A 14,754-nucleotide genomic window follows, 5' to 3' on the forward strand; every position below is an offset into this window, starting at 1 on the left:
GTTTAAATCTGTATCAAAGTTAGGAAATTCAGCAATAACCTTTTCAAGTTAGTTATTGCATACAGGCAAGCAGACAAGTCTACCTTATCAACAGAGGCTCCAGCAGCAAGCATAGAATCATTTGTAAAAATAAAAGTGAAAAATAAAATGCTAAAACAGATACAGAAAATCATAATGAAAATCAGAAAATACAGAAAGGTAGTGCATCAAATGGTCTTCCCTTCCTAGACATGACAAGAGTTAAAGAAAAATGCTTGCATTTGGTGGGATAAAGTGAAAGACAAACACCTACTGAGGTTTTTAACTTCCAGTTATACATTCATCAGATGAGCCTGGAATTACCTCAGTGTTTATGGGATACCCTAAAAGACTTTAAGAGAAGAGTTCTTGAAGCTCAGATCATCTCCTGAAATACCAGCTTTCTGGAGAGATGTTTGTCAAGCCCTTTGAAATCCCCTCCCAGCACTCACCAGTGCAGCGCCCCGTGGACGTGAACCTGTAGCCAGGTTTGCAGTCACAGCGGTAACTCCCAGCTGTGTTCACACACTCTGCGTTTTGCTGGCAAACTGGTCCATTCTGGCATTCATCAATATCTGCCAAGACAAAAGAGCAATTGGATTTTTATAGTAAGCTGGCAGTGGAAAGATGTCAGAACAGTATTTTTTTAGCATGCAGTTATTAATAGCTTTCAATGTAAACACCGTCACAAAGTTTTAGGTAAAAAAATTTTGATCAATTTTCCTTACTTCAGGTGTTGCAAAAGGATAACTTTATCTCCTCAGAAATGTAAATGGTTTTCTCTTAAAAGCAGCACACAGAAGAAGCTTTTACTCAAAGCTCTCAATGCCTTGCCTGCAGCACTCATGTTGTCAGCAGTTGTAAACACACCACAGAATGACAGCAACTGATACGCTACCTTCAGTTTCTTCATTAAACTGACTAATAGAATGTTAGGGAATGTTTAAACTTCAAAAAAAAAAGCAACATCTGTTTATACTTTTACAAAAATATTTGTTCCATTAGAAAAAAAAAAGGATTTTAAAAAAATTGTGCTCATGATTTGACTCAGGACTATTATTTTTTTATTGGTTTTACTGTCTAATGTGAAAAAAACCCATTTCTTCCCATGACTGCTGACTCATGTGCCTTCAAGGCCTTAGATGTCTGACAGAAAATGTGGTGTTTTCTATGCAAAAGAACTCAAAATGTCTGAATAAACACAGACTTATTACACTGAGAGCATTATTTTCCCCTCATTAAGGATGCCTTCAAGGCTCTGATTTGGCAGAGTCTGAGCTGCCAGCTGGTGAAACACCAGCCTCTGACTGAGAGGAGCACTCTACCTTCACAGATCAGGAGCTTGTCATTGTAGAAGAAACCCACAGGACACTCGCATCGGAAGCTGCCGACCATGTTTATACAGATCCCATTTTCACACACTCCAGGAATCTCTCTGCATTCATCAATATCTGCAAGAATAATTTTTTTTTTTAATACTTGTATGGAGCACTTCATGGAATCTTCTGCTATAGAGTATGTCCTTATGCATTTACCCTTTAAGATAATTATCAAACATATAATGCAAGCATCAGAATGTTCCCAACTGAACAGTGCGCGAGTCATTCCAAACTGTGGAAATTTAGGTATTTCCTGCTTCCTCAGGTTCTGACTCTTCTCTGTACTGAAGGTATATTCTGCAGCAGAGGAATACAGAGCAAGGCACGTCCTTCCTCCTGTGTCCCACCCACAGCCCTGATGAACCTCATCACCTTCCCAAGTGGAGTCATTGGGAAGAGCCAAGCAGAGAGACAATGGAACTGTCTTTGGTTTAATTTAGGAGAGCATGAATGAATGCAAACACTTACCAGAATTAATTTTGCCCTGTTTTACCCTAGTTAATCTGAAAAAACTTTCAGGGTCTTATGTAACAGTTTGCAAGTGCCAATGACAGGTAACATCTGAAGTGCTGCCAACATGCTATTAATTAGATTGATTAAGCCAGGCAGCCAGGGCTTGCCAATGCTTTATATACACCCCAGTTAAATAACTGATTTTGGCAGGAAAAAATCCAGCTGCTATTACAATTATATGTCTTGCCTATTGAGTCCTTACATTCTGACATGAGAGAGTTCAGAGACTCCTCCAAAGCCTCTGCTTTTAATAAATATTGACATATGCACTGAGGTACACAGTCACAGAATATGGTGGGAAATTGCCAGCTACCAGGAGTTTCCATCAGATAATGTGGTTTTGTTTGTTTTGTTTATTGGGGTTTTGTTTTGCTGCTGAATCCAATCCTTAATTTTCTACATTAGACTCTGTAATTTTGAGTCCTCTGATGCATAGGAGAGTAAAAACAGGACTATTTCTGTTTCTGAAACAAACACCTGCAGTAACTATATAGAGCTTTAATCCAAACAGAGCAACATCATTGGACTGTAAGCAAATATTAGAGGGTACTCAGAGCACTGCCCCTGCAGAGGGCTCTCCCTTGATCCTGTGCCTGCAGGTGTAAGGGCTGTGAGTAACCCCTGTGCAGAGCAGCAGGCTGAGTGCTCCAGCCTCAATCCCAAAGCAGCAGGGAGAGCTGTGATTTGCACAGCTGTGAGAAGCTGTGTGTGCAGCAGCCTCAGCACAGCACTGGCTGTCCTGGTGGGCTCTGCAGGACAGCCCTTCTGTTTCCATTGGCTCCTGAACTGCACAGCTCTGTGCTGTGGCACTGCAGACAGAGCAGCCTGCAACACCCCTGAACACATCAAACACTGCAGCTGCAGCTTCTACCTGTGCATGTTAGCAAGATCCAAGGGCTCCCTGCTGATGCTGATGAAGGGCCCAATTAGCTTGAGCAGACTCTGCAACAATCTGCACAAATGCAAATAGCTAGAAGGGGAAACTTTGCTTCCAAACTTTGCTTCCAAGAAATGACCTAGTAAATAATAAATATTGTGCATTTCTGGAACCTCTTTAAAAATTACATTCCCCACTTTACTAGAATTATTTTCATCTAACTAGCTAAACACTGCACCACAGCAACAGCTTCGTGCTAAAGCATCTGATTACTGCCTACATGCCATCTCTGTTTGTTACAGGGTACATTATCTGCTTTTCATTTGCATTTTAGTGTAAATGAAAACAAAAGGGAGTCCCATTAGGGATTTACTCAATTCCTTGTCCTAAAATTCCTCCTTCTCTCTCCCTCTTTTTGTTTTGCAATTTGTTACTCACGATTCAAATGTAACACACAATAACATATGTGAGAATTATTCCAGCTGAGCAGAAAAAAGGATTTTTGTGTCAAACCAATACCCAGGGGTACTGATGTGAAATGTCAGACTAAATCTTGCTTTAGTTTGAAGGAAAGACTCCCAGTTTGTCTCAGACCAAACGCTGGTTGGCCTTACTCCCAGTCCTCCCATTCCCAGTGTCTGTGCCCTGCTCATGCAGTCCTGATTACAGTTTCTTTGGAGCTCTGTGTTGCCTTGATTACAAGCAGCAACTGTCACTGCTGCCAGCTAGGAGCAGCCAGGCAGAAAGTTTGCACTTAAGTTGGACTTAAACAGAGAGCTGAACTCCATTACACTGTTTCATTGTTATTCCTCACATGAAAAATAAACAACCGGGAAAACAAACCTCCCCTCTTCCCTGGACAGAGGTAGCACGGAATTTAGTTCAAAACATAAATTACAGCTCACCAACTGGTAATCCTGTATAAATGTCAATGAAGAAGCCAGGCCTTTGACTTCCACAGAGTGTGGAGAATTCATCTGCAACAAGAAAGCAAAGCACTGATTAAAACATTTTTAATTAATCAACAGTCAAAAATTCATCATATGCTTTGGCCAAGAAAGTTCTTCTACTCTTTCAGCACATGCAGAGCATGCAGAGATAGGCAGTCCCTTTCCCAAACTCACCATGTGAGTTCCCTTGGGTTCTCATCCAGTTGGGATCACATGCTTATTTTGCTCTGCTTATGCCAATCCCTAGGCATTACAGTGTTTGCATACAATTTCAGATCTGACTCTTAAAAACTTGAACCACAAGTTGGAACTTAATCAAGTGTCTAGGAAGTTGCTCTTGAAGCAAACCACCTCAAACCAGAGTGGGATGTCCTGCAGTCTTACCCATTGAGGAAGAGTCATGTATGCCCATGCAATTAACAGAGACACTCCTACATCTTACATTTGGCTGCTCAGCACAGATCATCCTCAGAGCACACCAAGGTATCTCTGTAAGCCCCTGGCTGCCACAAAGGCCCTTCATGGCAAACAGCAATCGAGGCAGAGCAGACCAGGCCCCATATTTGTTGGAGCAATACCAATAAAATCTTGGTCAGTGCCTCAACACTGGATCAACAAGCATTTGCAAAGAGAAGGCTTAATGGATATAGAGTGTGAAGTCCCTGAGACAGTGGAACTAGCACAAGGTAGGCACAACTCAGCAGCTTGGACACAAACCACTGCAGAATTACCTTCATCATGACTAGGGCTGATCATCTCCAGGACAAAGAGGCAACTACTCCCTTCATTTTAGACACACAAGAGCAGAAAAAGACATAGCATCTCTAATGGTGTTACCCTCACTAACAGTAATTATGATGTTACCAAGGTCTTCAGATGGCTTTGCAATGCAAAAATGTACCTGTGCTCGGGATAGGACACTGCTCACAAGGCTTATTCCATGCACGTCCAATGTTGTAGGAACAGCAGCACATTTTCTTGGTCATATTGAAGAGCAGCTCACCATCACAGGTTTGATTGTCAGCATAGTAATTTCTATAACACAGACTTCTTCTCATATCTGTGAAAATGAAGAAAACCTCAGGCCAATGCACTGGGCAACTCTCAGGGAAGATGATCTCCCTGGCCCAAAACACTAAGATGAAAGAAACTAAGATTAAAGAAAGCCCAGCACATACCCATGCAGTTGTTTCCTCCATTGACTTGCATGTAATCAGGAGGGCAGATGCAGGTGTAGTTCCCAACAGTATTGTAACATGTGCCAGGCCCACAAATGCCAGGTGTCTCACACTCATTCACATCTAGAAGAGAACAAACAGGCAGTGAGTGAGCAGCCACAGAAGCATTCATGCTGTGCTTCTGAGAACAAAAATGTCTCAGTAATGCCTGAGGTAGGAAGGTACTGGTGGAGAAGAGCTGAAGGGGGTCTGAGGAAGGTCATGGTGGAAGAAACCACTCAGAGAAGGAAGTAATAGCACAGGTGGCCATGGAAAGCCCAGCTGTGACGCAAAGATGGGAACTCTGATATGTCTGGATAGCTTAGAAACAGCATTTAGGCTTTTGCATCTATGCACAAAAATAGCATTTGAGGATCTCCTCCATTCTGGATTCTTATATCTGGAAAAGAACCAAAGTGGTCCCTGTGGAGTTCTGACTGATATTGGCTGACTGGGAAAAGTGAGCCACTTTACCAACACAAGATGTCACATTTACTTCATCAAGAGACTAAGTTTTGTTTAAAAAAGTCTAACCAAACCACTTCTGTTCCCTAAAGTTAAAAAATAATTCCCCAGCCTTAAAATTTTAGAGTATCTTTGACACAGTACTCAGCATCTGTCAGGCTACATAAGCATAATGTGGATGAAGCCCTTCAGTTCAGCCTTAATTTAGGGCCTGAAAGTTTTGTATTTCTGCAGTGTTTTGCACCTCATAGGCACTACATTGTTATTAACAATCTGGAAGACCAAAGGCAGCCTGGACAACAGGCAGTTTTAGAACTTCATGGGTTCCTTAAGTTCTACACCTAGAGAAAGGCACATAATGTGACACGTACTTCTGACTGGAAAATGTTTTGCAGTACGACCAATATTTTCAGTTGACTCCTGATCAGCAGGAGTGAAAAAGGCAGTGGAAAAATACATGGGCACACCAGTTCACCAGATTCATGGGGAAAATTTGTTCTTTTATCTGACTGCTTATCCATTGCCCATTACCAAACAGCTATTTTTTATAGCCAGTTAGTAAATTATGTCTTACTCAGAGAAAAAACGGTTGGGTTTTCAGGTTTTAATCAAAATATGCTAATTTAAAAAAAATTTTTGCAGATATATTTCAACATGGTCATGAAGGAATTTTCACACTCTTAATGCAAGACCTCAACTTATTCATTTTTCCCACCCTAGAGCTTTATACTGCTTAGTCTAGTTATGCTCCTTTTCAAAGAAAGGTTAATTCTCTGCATATTGATCTGTCACTATTTTCAAAGAATAAAGCAGAAGACTAGTTAAGTGAAAGCTCCATACCGTCACACACTCGAGTCTCTTCATTCAAGTAGTACCCTGATGGACACTGACACTGGAAGCTACCAAATGTATTAATACATTTTCCTCCTTGGCAAAGTCCAGGCAGTTCTTGGCATTCATCAATATCTGTCCAAACAAATGCATAAACACTTCATTAATGTTTTTGATGAAAAAAAGAAGATCCTCACTACAGTTTCACAATTTAAGACATGTAAATATAGAAAATTGCAAACATTACCTTCTAATATAACTGTGATAGGATTTGGTCTGAATCCTTCCCCTCCAGGGCAAAGAACCTTATATTCAGCTGAAAACAAAACAGATTTATGAGCATATGATAGTAGAAACATTTTCAGCACAATTGCTTTTGAAAATGGATCCGATTGTTACAGATAATTTAAATGTAAATTTACAAACTAACCAGACAGAGATGTTAGGTTTAACTCTGTAACATCATCTGTTATTTCATTTCATTACGTAGTTTTCAGCGTAATAGCAAACTTGCTCAGAAGAGATAATAAAATTCTGGCTAAATAATATTTCTGAAAGACTAGTAAAGTTTTTGGTGAAGAACAGTGGAAGCCTGTTCCTTGCATGTCCACAATAAATAAATACATACATACATACATAAATAAAACACCAATATTTGAGCTACCTGGCTAAATTAGGAAAAAACCCACCAAATACTTTGCTGTGTTTAAGCCAGGCAGACTTACTTGTGTTCACCAGTGGGCAGTGCTCACAGGGAACTCCCCAGGCTTTGCCCAGGGAGCAGCAGCAGGAGGCCTTGGAAACACCCACTCCAATCTCATTGCTGCAGAAGGTGCCACCATTATCTCCCCGAGTTTTGATGTCCAGGTAGCAGTTGCCAGATCGTGTGTCTGTTTACAATGCACATAATGACAAACACATCTTAGGAGACAGCAAAACACAGCCCACCCTCTCAGGGTGAGGGATACCTACAGACGGCTCCCATTTCCTGCAGGACACCAAAGCAGGTAAGTTGTGTTGCCCAGAGGGGCTCAGCATTTCCTACTTAGGTAGGTTGTTGGTGCTCCATTCCTTGACTTTTTTTGACTTTTCAAAAAGTAGGAAATTTACTCATCGAGTCCAAGGGAATGTCAGCCAGGCTTTTTCCCATTTTCACTCACATTTTCCCTCACATTTGTACATGTTTCCAGTTCCAGATATCCACTGCTTTCTCCTCTACTTGAGGTTTACAAGTAGGAAAGCATCTACTAAATGTTAGGAATTTCAAACACATTAAAATTTGAGAAGCATCCCTACAACCTCTTAAACAAACAAAACCAAAAAAATATTAGGATTACTAAGCAGCTGGAGCCTAATACAAGAGCATTTCCATTGGTCATGAAGCTGCACCTAGCCAAGTGCACTCAGTGCTCCAAGAGCATGGGTGGCTTCATGCCACAACTTCATTTGCCTGCCATCTTGGGGCCAGCTGGATGTGGACTTAAGTTTGTTGAATTTTAAAATTATCTCCTGCTTGCTGTAAATTGTGGACAGCTCCAACAAGCCCCAAGAGGTTGATTCTGGCAGCAGGGCACTGCTGGCATGCTGCATCAACTCTGGACACGCTCCTGCTGCCCTATTACAGCTTCTAAGGCAGGGGCAGTGGGATGGGAATTGAAGAGCCCTTTCCCATGACCTGGGAGTTTATTCCTAAGCAGTCAGGCTTGCAGCCTCTCTGTGGAACTTCACTTGTGAATAGCACAGGGAGTGGCTCCTTACCAACGCATCCAACTCGGGTGGGATTCAGCTCGAAGTCAGGAGGGCACTCACAGGTGTAGCTACCAGCAGTGTTGATACATGTGCCACTAATGCAGGTTGTAGGATCTGCACATTCATTAACATCTGCAGGAATAAAACAGCACGTGGTAAGCAAATGCTCAAGGACACTAAAAGCCATTGATATGGTTGATACCATATCAGTGATAACCATTGATATGGTCAGGTACCATATGCTGACCATCAAAAACCATCAGTTAACTCTAAAAAATAAACAGGCATTTTAGAAGAAAAGTAGCCTGAGATTAATTCATCATTTCATAGGAAAAAGAAAACCAGTATTTTTCCTGAAAAAAATCAATCTATGAACAAGATTCACATAAAGTACTAAAAAAAACTTTATGGAAAAATACAAGACAAGGCCATAGCTTACCATGCAACACATCTCTGCCAGAGGGGTTCTCTCTGATCTGTTTTTCCCCTCCTTAAGGGGACATCAGAGGTGGACAAAACACTGAAGAGGAGTACATAAAAGGTATGGAGAATCCTGTGTTATACAGTAGGGAAGTGTGTATTTTCCTCTATCCAGTTTGATTTGTACAGCTTCTTAAAAGAACTTCCTAAGGAGCTGACTATGGCACTGACAGAAGATTGAAAAGCATGTTGTTCAAAGTTTTACCTGTGCAGTTACCACCACTTCTGTCCAACTCGTAGCCCACTTCACACTCACATCGGAAGAGCCCAGGGAGGTTATGGCAGGTTCCATAGACACAGATGTTAGGAAGTGAGCACTCATCGATATCTGATTAAGGAACAGGAGGAGAAAAATCAGAGACTTTCTTATCCTTTTGAGACATAGAGAACTGAAAACATTTTCAGCAGCATGTATTTGGAAGACAACAGCTTCTGCACACCATGTAAGACAAGAAAAAGTAACCTGGAAGATTTATGTTGGAGCCTAAGGAATCTAATCCATAACAATTTTTCTGGGAAAAAGGCTCCTTCCAATATGTCTGGAAGTTATGCCAGAAACTATCCTAGCTTATTAGTGGGCTAATCTGACAAGTAGCAATATTAAACATAGCAGAAGACATGCCTTAAAAAAATGAAGTTTACTGTAAATCAGCAGTCATCTGCAGAAAGCTGGACACCAGCAAGGGAAAAGCCTGTGCCCAAAGGTGAACTTCACGTTTATCTTCAGGTTTCTGCATTTGACAGATCTAAAGTTTGGCAAAAAGACACTTTGGTGCCTATTGTACAAATCACTGACTATGAATCAGTATTTATGCCACATGCACTGCACAAAGAACAACTAATTTGATACAATAAAAAAGCGTTTACAAAGGACCTTAAAATACTGCACTTAGTGTACACATCTGAGACATGGAGGCAAGTCTGTTTTAGCAACAGGAGCTAGCCTCTAAAAAGCTATTTAAACTTAGCTAAAAGGTTTGAAAGTAAATTGTTTCATGAAACATGATGAAACCTAATATTGGTTACATTTAAAGAAAAACTCACTCTCAAATTATTTCACTAAGTAGATTTCTAAAAAATACACAGAACACTTTTCAAGGGGAAATATCCTTTTTAAAGTGATGTACTTTTCAACTCCATTAAATACCAGTTGGTATGAGTTATTACTACGTTAGATGATAAGGCTGCACTTTCTTGTCTGACTTAACTGATTAATGTTATATCAAATGAGGATTTTAAATGTTCAAACCAAATGTATGATCTTAATCATGTTGGTAACATGTTTATTATGTGATTGTTTTGAATCTTTGCATATGCAAAGCTCTCATGAATGAGTTGTACATTGTTAACTGATAGCTCACTCTTGAAACTGAACAAATAGTCATACAGGATGTGTGTGTGTGCTCATATAGACTTTCTGAAAGGCTTCACACTCTGATTCTGCACCTCACAGAAGCCCTCAAAGCATATGCATTGTATTGGCTACCAAATCACTGTTTTTCAGCTTCATACCAATGCAAAGTAACAACTTTTTCTGTTTAATTCTTTTGAATAAAATGAAGAACTGGACATCAATGATGAAGAAGAAACGGCAGCTATTCTTGCCATTTGGATCACCAATCAGACCACAAAATACTATATCATAAGACAGGTTTTGAAAAGCTGTTTTCTTTATATACAGCAGGTAAATGAACATCTAGAGGTCCATAATAAATGTACAAAGTGCAAAAAAGCAAAATTTTCATGCAGTTCTCAATACAACCACAACAGCAAACAATTCTAAAAATTGGAACGTAAAATACTGTCAAGGCAGAATCTGTTGAGTGTTGGTTAAAGCTTACAAAGAATTACCTTCACATGCTTTCCCATCTACACTTGGCAAAAATCCCATATCACATTCACAGCGATACCCTCCAGGGGCATTGAGGCACTGCCCATTTTCACAGAGATTCAAGTTTTCTGAGCATTCATCGAGGTCTGTAAAAGGAAGGAATATTGCAAGTCAGCTGTAAAGATAGATGGTTTTCTCACCAACATTAGAGCTGAAGCATTCAGTGTTCCAAGCATTTTAATTATTCTATTATATCTGAACACATGCAGAAGAAACTGCAATCTAGATATGTGCAGAGGTTACTACATGTAACAGCTCTGTATATTCCTGACATGTTGCAAATACAGTTTCTAATCAAAAGGAAAAATAAGAGGCACAGACTCTTAGAGTAGCTCCAGTTAGTAACAATTGGAGGCAGTCACAGGGTCAAATTTAGACTCAGAATGAGCACGTGAAATTTATCATAGTTATTGTTTCTATTACAGTGAAGCCTAGAGGCAGTAATTAGAAAACAAAAAAAGAAGTTTACTAAGCAGTGAGTAAACATACAGTAATAGGCATTTCTCCATGCCAAACATCAAAATGCTGACAAAAAGTGGCATGAAAAGAACTTCATCAAAACTAAACTGCAGGTTAACAGCTGATGAGAAAAACAGATTTGCTACTGGACTCCACTCACCTTCAGATAGATCATGGCCCTTACTCTCTAGCTGAAATGTTACACATCACAAAAACACCTCCTTATTGCAACAGAGTCTGGCTGGCAGCGTGAGTTTTGAAAAGTCCATGGCTGGTGAATCAAAAATCACCTACCAGGGGGAAAGCCGCACACTGCACACTTTGGCAGAGGGCTTACAGAGCATTTGCGTGCTCTAGTTTGAGTCTGAGACACTGCCTGAATTCACAAACAATAAAGTATCCAAATAAAAAGAAGTTCTACTGAATGCAGAAACTCTGTAAGCACTCCATCTGAAGGGTGCAGCTTACAGACTCCTGGAAATCATCATACAGGAAATCAACAAAGAGCACTGGGTTGGGAAGGCCACTGAGGGAGCGGAACCAGATTCAAAATGAAATTATACTGAGAGAATTAAACAGAATTCCAAGGTCTGCTTAGAATTTGGAATTATTCAAATTCAGCCTTAAACCTGATAATCCAGATTCTCAGATGCTCTAAAAACCTGCTGTAATTGATAGAGTGCTGCTGATTTGCACCAGCTGCAAACCTGGCCCACCAGCTCTGCCACATGGCTCAGCTCCAAACAGCATCCCCCTCCACCAAGCATCCCCAGGCACACTGAGATCCTCAGTGCAAGAGCAGGGCTCCTCGTGATTGAGCACACATGAGCTAATCTGCTCTTCAAAGCAGAAGACTGAAGTGTGGGTGGGAAACATCTCTAGCAAAGTTTTATAATCTCATTTACAGTTTATAAAATGAGGTTTCAGAAGCAGCTACTTCCTTCATTCTACATGCCAGCACTGCATCCTGACGCCAGCTCTCAGGATGATGGAGTAAAGGAGACAGCCATCACACACTCATTTGCAGAAAGGACAAACAAGGCAATTTTGTGAAGTAATTTTGATGCATATGCCCTATTATTTAAGTATTAAGATGAGTAGCGAATGGGCTAGTTTACTAAGTAGCCAAATTACATAATCAAGCATTGTTTTAATAATTTGGCCACTAATTTCAACTAACAAGAAAAGCTCAATGAAAAATGGCATTTTATCAAGGGAAAAAAGTGATTGATTCAGACTATGCATAATAGATAATATTTCTTTTAAGCTATGGCAACCTAGGCGAAGGAGAAGACAATCAATGATGACATATTAATGAAAATTTCAAATGTTTAAAAGCAGCTTTTATGTATTGGATCATAGACTAACTTGGGTTGCATGGTACCACTGGAGCTCATCCTTTGCTTCCTGCAGACAGCTCACCTGTGCAAGTGAAACCATCCCCAGTGTAACCTTCTTTACACAGACAGCGGTACGAGCCCATCGTGTTCTTGCAGTCAGCATGTGGGCTGCACATGTGGGTTCCATTGGAGCACTCATCCAGATCTTTACAACAATAAAAATGGGGGGAAAAACAAACAAACACACAAAATTAGTTAAAAAACCACACATGAATACAAATTTAAAATAGTGTATGGCACACAAAAGCTCTACTTTAAATAATCTTCCATAATAAAACCCACACATATGTGTGGCCATCTGACTGAAAAAGTGGGGAACAGCTCATTTGCAGCCCATCAAAGAAGTTTGACAAGGTAACAGTGACTGATGAAGCTCCAGGGCAGTCAGTACTAAGGCCTGTCCCTTGTTTTCATGGGGAGTACCAGGAGGGCCCTCACTGCCTCCCATCAGCTGCCCTCAAGCCCAAAGCATCTCTTTCCATGGTCCAGTTTGTTCTCATTGTTTCACAAGACAAATGTGAGATAATGCTGATTTCAATTGCCATGGTAGAGAACTTGTCCTCCAACAGATCATGTCAAATCAACAAGTTCAATAACCATTTGCCTTCTCATTTTATACATATGATATTGTTTTTCCAGAATTGCTAGAACCCCATTGTGTGACCTTACAAATAAATACAAATGCATGAGATCCTCACCTGTGCACTTGATACCATCTCCAATCCAGCCAGGGCTGCAGCTACATTTGAAGCTTCCTGCTGTGTTTGTACATATGGCATGTCTGTCACAGTTATGGGCTCCAATTTCACACTCATTGATATCTGTAAACAGAGATGTTTGAGGAGCACATGGAACACACTTTCTCATATCCAGACAAGTGATTTCTCACTAGAATTTTTCAAGAAAAGCAATGTAAACATGAAAGCAAGCCTGCATTTCTTTACAACTTGACATTTAAAAGGTAAGCTGAAGGCAAAATCACAGCAAAGAAAGGCAAAGAAAGGCAAAGAAGGGCAAAGAAAGGCAAAGAAAGGCAAAGAAAGGCAAAGAAAGGCAAAGAAAGGCAAAGAAAGGCAAAGAAAGGCAAAGAAAGGCAAAGAAAGGCAAAGAAAGGCAAAGAAAGGAGCATGTAGCATGTTTCAAACATGCTGCCCCACTACCTGTTCTCCTCATAGCATATAAAGTAGTGCTGCTGCAGTTCACTCCCAAGTCTATACCCAAGAAGGAAAGCAGTAACTCAGAAGACAGCCTTCCCAGTGCCCATCCTGCAGAGATGGGCAGTCTGCAGACAGGGATTACATTGATGGCTCCACACTGCAGTTTGCTAAGAAGTCTCAGAGGAAACTCTGCTGCTCAGGGACCCCTGGAATGCAGCACTCCCACAGCCCCATGTATCTGCACAGAGGCTGATGAGCACCTTTCAGGCACCACCAGGCAGCTGTCCCCAGGACTGTCTCCAGGCAGGGAATGAAGCAGGTTCTGCTTGGCCAGAGGCTGTGTGCAAGGTGGGGGTCAGGCTGTACCACTGCATTTACCCAGACAGCTGAGGAGCTCATCAGGCAGGCAGTTTATTAGGAATTCAGAAAACTTAACACAGTGGGAAGAAGTCAGCATCCTTGGAGACACTGGCAGCAAGGTCATCCAATCTTCAACATACATGGTCATGCCAGCACATTCTATTTCAATACTTGCTATTTACACCTTATTTTCATTTTTGAGCATTCTCTGGCAATGTCAAAATGTATAGACTGCAAAAGCCAAAGTGAACTCCATTCTTCTTTCTCACAAAATATTATTACTGCTCCATATAAGTAGTTGGAGCATGTATAAACAAAAGGTATTTTTTTTTTTCCAGGAATTACTACTGGTAACTGAAACAAAACTGACAGGATTTTTCTTGTCTATCTGAGCTTTGGTTTTTACAGTATTTTCTGTAACTGAGCTATCAAACTGCACTTTACTTCCATTCAGGATGTAACTTACCTAGAGTTCACATTAAACCACTTAAAACTGATTCCCATTTTTTTAGCCCTCCCAGGTGTCTTTGATGTTGCAGTAAGCCAAATCATTTCCCTCTGTAAAACAGCTGATGGAAAGGGAAAACAAGCTCACAACTCCACAAGATTCCACAGACAAAAATCCAGTTCAGACCCTCTTCAAGAAGATGATTAAGAAAAGGCATCAGCCATCAAATATGTAACAAAATCCCAGACTTGAATTTCCCTATGATTTTCCCTAAAAATAATTAGCTCTTTAAAGAGGGCGAGGTTGTGGAAAGTGTCCAGGTATCACCATTTCCTTTGCAACACTTTCTTAGGTTTTTCTGTCCACATTTCTCTAGGCAAAAGTCTGTGTCCTTTCACTATGCCTTGTACACATATTTTGCCTTTTCACAAAGGCAACACATAACTTCAAGAAGCAGACAATATCTATTATCCTAAAACAAAATACTCAAGGCCAGAAAACACCCAAACCAACTGCTGGCTGGGAGGGATGGGATGTTTGTTTGGTGAGTTTTGTGTTTG

General features: G+C 40.6%; 1 protein-coding gene across 6 annotated transcripts in view; it reads right to left on the bottom strand.

The window, feature by feature from the left end:
• The window catches only part of FBN1 (fibrillin 1), a 153,389-nt gene that overhangs the window by 23,859 nt on the left and 114,776 nt on the right, over window positions 1-14,754 (bottom strand). For all 6 annotated transcript variants that reach the window (XM_033070192.2, XM_033070194.1, XM_033070191.1 and 3 more), the window contains 13 exons: window positions 12,928-13,050; window positions 12,252-12,374; window positions 10,331-10,456; window positions 8,685-8,807; window positions 8,009-8,131; window positions 6,976-7,140; window positions 6,498-6,566; window positions 6,260-6,385; window positions 4,916-5,038; window positions 4,639-4,797; window positions 3,693-3,764; window positions 1,344-1,469; window positions 471-593 (listed from right to left, as the gene is read on the bottom strand). In XM_033070192.2, coding sequence (XP_032926083.1) covers window positions 471-593; window positions 1,344-1,469; window positions 3,693-3,764; window positions 4,639-4,797; window positions 4,916-5,038; window positions 6,260-6,385; window positions 6,498-6,566; window positions 6,976-7,140; window positions 8,009-8,131; window positions 8,685-8,807; window positions 10,331-10,456; window positions 12,252-12,374; window positions 12,928-13,050 — 1,581 coding nt within the window. The remainder of the gene's footprint in view (window positions 1-470; window positions 594-1,343; window positions 1,470-3,692; window positions 3,765-4,638; window positions 4,798-4,915; window positions 5,039-6,259; window positions 6,386-6,497; window positions 6,567-6,975; window positions 7,141-8,008; window positions 8,132-8,684; window positions 8,808-10,330; window positions 10,457-12,251; window positions 12,375-12,927; window positions 13,051-14,754) is intronic.

The sequence above is a fragment of the Catharus ustulatus genome, chromosome 12 (assembly GCF_009819885.2).
Source record: "Catharus ustulatus isolate bCatUst1 chromosome 12, bCatUst1.pri.v2, whole genome shotgun sequence".
Taxonomy (NCBI): Eukaryota; Metazoa; Chordata; class Aves; order Passeriformes; family Turdidae; genus Catharus; species Catharus ustulatus.